The sequence below is a fragment of the Hordeum vulgare genome, chromosome 3H, assembly GCF_904849725.1.
Source record: "Hordeum vulgare subsp. vulgare chromosome 3H, MorexV3_pseudomolecules_assembly, whole genome shotgun sequence".
NCBI classification, from domain to species: Eukaryota; Viridiplantae; Streptophyta; class Magnoliopsida; order Poales; family Poaceae; genus Hordeum; species Hordeum vulgare.
This window is the reverse complement of record NC_058520.1, coordinates 21,325,950-21,331,977: the sequence shown is the minus strand read 5'-3', so window position 1 is coordinate 21,331,977 and position 6,028 is coordinate 21,325,950. Positions and strand designations below refer to the sequence as shown.

General features: G+C 44.7%; 1 protein-coding gene across 1 annotated transcript; it reads left to right on the top strand.

The window, feature by feature from the left end:
* The first annotated feature begins 5,068 nt into the window (after positions 1-5,068).
* LOC123439329 lies at positions 5,069-6,028 on the top strand. Its single transcript, XM_045116059.1, has 2 exons — positions 5,069-5,338; positions 5,474-6,028. The coding sequence occupies exons 1-2, from the start codon at positions 5,228-5,230 to the stop codon at positions 5,636-5,638; spliced, it is 276 nt and encodes a 91-aa protein (XP_044971994.1). The 5' UTR covers positions 5,069-5,227; the 3' UTR covers positions 5,639-6,028.

Sequence of the window (6,028 nt, the reverse complement as noted above, 5' to 3'; positions counted from 1 at the left end):
TGACACTTCCTTCACAATGTGTCAATCTGGACAGAAAATGGTAATTGAAACTCGGCTCACATGGATCGTTAGATGGGGGCTAAAATTTTGTGGAGAGCTATGTTTTGGGCACATAGAAGATGTGGAAAAATTCAACTCATCGGGATATTCCTATCTAGTACTTCCTTCACAAAGTTGTTAGCTGAACACAAAGTTTGAAATTTGCTGAAAAAGATTTACTAGGCAAATGGTTACGAAAGTTTTCATGAGGCAATGATTTGGATAGAAAAGAGTGCCCAAAAAATTTGAGGGTCATCAAAGAAATAGAAATAACACTTCCTTCAAAAGTGATATTCTGAACAGAATAGGAAAATGAATATTGCTGAATTAATTTCGAACTATGAAAGGAAGAGTTTTCACATATTTGAGGAATATATGATCCAAAGTATTTATGAGAATTTTTTAAGAATTTTTGGAATGACAGAATAGTACGTTGCTTCACAAACTAGACAAAAAATAACACATGGACATGACACGCATGCAAAACTGATGATGTGGCACCTAGTCATAGCTATGACCATCTATATTGGTCGTAATTAGCTACAAATTAGGCAGTGAAACAGGGATATCTTCTTTATGACCTTTTTCAGTAAGGAAGTTACGACCTTTCTGGTGAAAAAGGTCGTTAGCTTTTGAGGTTAGGACCCCTCCGGACAGCTTACGACCAATTGGTCTCAAATAGTCGTAGATTTACGACCAATTCTGCGAGTGTCACTGACAGAAGGTCGTTAGTTGACATATTTCTTGTAGTGAGAGTTAGCGAACAAATACCAACAATAACAGTGGGCAGAACATAAGGCAAAAGGTGCACTTAAATTCATGCAGCCTACCTCAGACTACCATGCAAAAGGCATAAGGCAAAATTCGTTCATGCAGCCTATCTCAGACTATCAAACACAATCTCAACACAACATGTCTCAACCGATGCAGGTTACCAAATAAAATATTAACTCAGTATACATTACTATATACACCGCTATCAAACAATAGAAAATAAATGTACTCAGCTTGTCATCACTTAGCATATTTTAAAGGAGAACAATTATGCTAGATTAAGAATGTTATCAAAATACACCCTATAGCGAGCACGCACCGGGCGCAAAAGGTGAGACGGGGATACATCTTGGAGTAAGGCCTTATTTGGTACTAGTGTATTCTAGAGAATTGGTGGAGATTATTCCGATCAAACCCCTAAATCCCCACATATCCCAAAACGTCGTTTGATTCTAGTGTATTTTACATGTTTCATCCCCATATTTCCCCACAAATCCCCAAACTCTATTGCATTTTTTTCAATACCCAATACACTACCTCTACCTAGTGGATTGGGGATAAATGGGGATCTGAAAGGATTGGGTGAAGGTTGGGATTTCATCCAATCCCTTTGGGGATTATCCCACCAATCCCCTCGAAAACCCTAGTACCAAACATGGTCTAAGTGAGATATATCCCTTGTGCAACTCATGAAGCATCTGAGGATATGTGTAGAAGAGTGATTCGTGGACTCAATTCACCACTCGATCAAATGCGAGGAATTAATATTCCGTACTCTAGCATATTTTGCGGCTCAAATCTAAAAGTAAATTAAAAAATAGACACTTAGAGGAACACAAAGTTTTTGAGCCCGAGCTCAAATGAGCTTGGTGAACAACAAAATCGAAAAAAATACAAAATAAATTCAAAAATTTAATTTATTTTTTTTTGATAAAAATTGACAAAAATTTTAAGTTCTTGCAAAATTTCGTCATAAAATCATATTTCTACAAGACGTGGCAAAAAAATTGATACTCTGGAAATGCTACTTTTTTAAAAAAATGAAGCACTCAATTTGTTTGTTTACCATGCCTTATCGAAATGTGATTTCATGACAAATTTTTCCGAGCACGTAAAACTTTTGTCAATGTTTCTCATAAAATATTCAGATTTTTTTGAACTAATTTTGATTTTTTTCGATTTTACTGTTCATCTGAGCACATTTGAGCTCCGAAAGGGAAGAACACATTCCCACTTAGAGTTGAATCAAATTTTTGTCAAAGATGTAGGCTAAGTAATTCCAACCAATAAGGATGTGTTTGGTTACATGCATCGTTTTTTACCCATTTTCATGCTTTCCGAGTTGAAACTAGTTGAGCATATGCAGGAAAAACAACAACATCTGGATATTAATTGGTTGCCTGCATCCTAACAACGCCTCTACGCATCATGTTTGGTTGTTCGCATTAGCTTTGCTTATACTAATGCACGTTGCTTGGTTGCTTGCACGGGATGTGATTAAGACTTAATAGCTACCCATAACACACAGAGTTATACAATGTCATGGTGATTGCGATGGATGGTGGTGGTGCCGAAGCGGTTCGACGGTGTCGGGTTCGTGCTCAGTTGCGACTTCAAGGACCACAAGACTGTGGCGGCCGTGGTGCCCTCCTCATCGCCATGCTCCAGCACGGAGGCGTCGACGGTGACTACGGCCATGTCGCAAACACAAATTTCATTCTCCTTACCTGACCTTGACATCTTGATCGGATCAAGCTAATCCACGAAATAGGCCAGCCACCAAGCTTTGTTCTGTTGCCGGCCAGGACATACATGGACTAAGACCACAGTTGGGGGCTCAAGCTCGCTGGAAGACGTTGAGGCAGTTGGTCTCAAACATGGCAATGGCATCAACAACAACCTCGAGGACCCGACATCCCTATCGCCCCATGGCCTCCCTAGCTAGGCCACCGCAACGGCGGTCCTCGCCTCGGCCTCAAGGAGTCGTTTGTCCTCCCCATCCCTCCCTTGAATGTCGCGTGTGTGGCCTCCAAGAACCGTCATAACAGCTCCAGCCTCGCCGTACGTGGCCAGCATGTGGTTGGCGTCTCCGGAGATGGGCGCGAGCTCGTCGAGCACATAGAAGAGGTGCTGCACGCGCGAAAGGTTGAGTGCCTTGACGGTGATGGTGCTCTTCTTGCCACCGCCTGGCCTATCATGTTGAGTTCAGCGTCGGATTTGAAAAGATTTGTTCAAAATAGCTACAGACAGGAACATGAAATTGAAGATTTACGATCAACGAAACTACAAACTAATTGCAAAAAGGGAACCATAGCATCAATGTGCATCCTGTCTGTGTAGATTAAAGAAGAAGGTTACTGGAGGTGGAAGAAGAAGCAAGTACAATGTGTATACTATTAGCATCCTCTTATGCAACTAGGCCCATCCATGTGCGCTTAAGTTGGCTCGCCCCAGCCACGCTCGCTGGAAACTGCCAATTCGGCCGTTCCCAATGGGTCTGGTCGGGGAGTACTTGAAGTCGCGTGCGGACCAACATTTGTATGCGACTCAGCCAATCAAACAGGACAAATTCCGATGCGGGGTTGATTGAGGCCTATGCGGATAACCAAACACCTCCTAAGGTTGTGTTTGGTTGAGCTGAAGATTCTGTAAAATCTGTCGTGAGCTGTGAGCTTTGGAAAAGCTGCAGTGAACTTTCAGTTGTGGAAAAACTGGAAGTTGTTTGGCTAAAACAACTGCAAAACTAGAGATTCGTTTGTGAATTGTCTGTAATGACCCTGAACAATGAGTCAATATTTTAATGTGTAACTTAACCTAAAACAGTGTCAAAAACATTGATAGGCAATAGAATGACCATTTTGCAAAGAAAAATTGTGACAATTTAGATGATTCACCACTAACACATACAAATTCAACAACATATCACATACAATATAATTGACCTATATCACATATCACATATAAACATATCACCTCAATACATCATCACGGCAAGGCACACGACAATATTATCAAAATTTCATCCACTTCACATCATTACACAACAATATGATAAGCAATATGCATCATCCATAAAAAATTTACCAAAATTTACATCATCAATACACAACAATATGACCGATTCATCCTCTTTGTACTTGTCGGGATGGAGGGACGAGGTTGCGGCGAGGCGGTCTGAGCCTTCACTGGCGGCAGGGCGCGCGACGGTCAAGGGCGACGGACCCTGCTGCTCCGGTCGTGCAGCAGAGATGGTGTGGCGGGGAGACGGACGAAGGAGCTCCGACAGCCAGTGGAGGAGGGAGGACGTCGCGACGGGGAGGCGGACGTGGGAGGCATCGCCGACGGCAGAGCGCGCGGTGGTGAAGGACATCGGTTGCCAGTTGGTCCCGTGGTCCACGAGATCTGGTGAGGCGGGGAGGTCCGACGGGGAGTGGAGGAAGGAGGAGTTGGCGACGGGGAGGCGGACATGGTAGGCGACGCCGGCGAGTGGGCACGCAGCGGTGGAGGGCTGGTGGCGGCGCAGGCGGTGGCGTCGAACCCTAGCTGCCGCTCGGGGGGATTGGGGTCCGGCGATTTTTTCAGTGTTGACGAGGGGTGGCTGGCTGCTCGATGGTTTGCTTGGGACTAGAACAAATCGTTTTTTTGACTTGCGAGTGGCAAAGGTGGTTAAATACCATGCAACATTCAGGCGACAGCTAAAAATACATTGTTGAAGTTGGGGTTCCCCTGCTTGAAAAATTACACTACGAGAAAGATATAGATTTTGCAATTTCTGCTTCTCATTTTCTTCCTTTGGTTAGCTTCTCGCTTTGCAAAAGTCCAACCAAAAACAACCTAAGTTCTTCTATGAACTTGCATTCGATGTTATCCAGTTGCCCATGCACAGATATATGTCCATTCCCGGCAAAAGAAAAGGAAAAAATCCACTGTATTTGTTAAGTGGAATCAATCATTTAATCCAGTGGACTTTTGATGTAATATCTCTTGGCCAAGGATTGGATCCAGGACGCGAGATAGATGCAGGGCTGAGGAGAACAAACTCGAGAAAGCGGCAGGGGATGGCAGAAAGCAAGAGGAGACGGGGAATAAGTTCTTTGTCCATTCGGCTCATGCTTTTCGGAATAAATTCTTCCTGGTTCCAGCGCACACAGGCACATCACACTTTTGACCTAACACACACGACTCTGGCGCCACACTACTTATTCTCTTTGGCGATCAACCTGGCGGCGCCACGCTTGCTTATGGTATCCTCTGCGGTGGACACATCCGGCGGTGCCGTTACATATAATTGGCTAGGCAAAACACACAACGTCCTATATAAACACACAAGGAAACACAAAGGAAGAAGAACTACACGCACGCAAGCGTAGCTGACTAGCCTCCTGCCCCCTCCTGTACTATACGGCTATACGCCATGGCCATGCTGAAGAAGAACAGGAGCGCCCTCTGGTGCGGCTCCGTGGCCGCTGTCATGGTGATCATGGCTACCACCCTCCTTCTCTCCTCGTGTGATGCCCACAAAGAGGTTAGTACTGGTTAATTTCGCTGCTCCATTCAGTTTCTATTAATTGTGGTTGATTTAGTACTATATATATAGGAAGGAACACTTGATTTCCATGGTCTCCGAGATCAAAAGATTCACTGCACGATTATTTTGCAGATCAATGAGTCTGGTGCTCTTTTTGTGCCGGCGTCGTGCTACTCCAACTACTTCCCACACTGCACCGACCACCGGTGCAAGAAGTTCTGCGGCGGCGTGCAGGCGCCCCCGGTGCCCGGAGCCTTCTGCAACGACAGAAGCAACTGCTGCTGCCCCGTTAGTTGAGTTCCGTAGAAATGATTCAGCTAAGAAATAATTCAAGATGCTAAGAAATGTACTCGGGGATGCTTTCACCGAACGTTGGCCAGGCTCAGCAAGGCGTTTTCTAATCTTTTGTAAACAGGCTTTGGGTAAATTGTTTGTCTTTTGAACGGGGGAGAGGAGGATGCGACGGAGGTAAAGGTGCCCCTTCCCGAACCGGTGTGGTTCAGACGGAGTGCAGTCGGCATGCATGGAGCACCTTGCACCAAAACGGGAGGCATGGGCGGGTGGTGCCGTATGCCGTGTGCAGCAGTAGGAAAGATGTAAGACTACTGTAGTTTCACATCAAATTTCACTGCTGGTTCTCCGGAAGACATTGCACTCCATTAAATCGAATACATCTTTTTTTCTAAA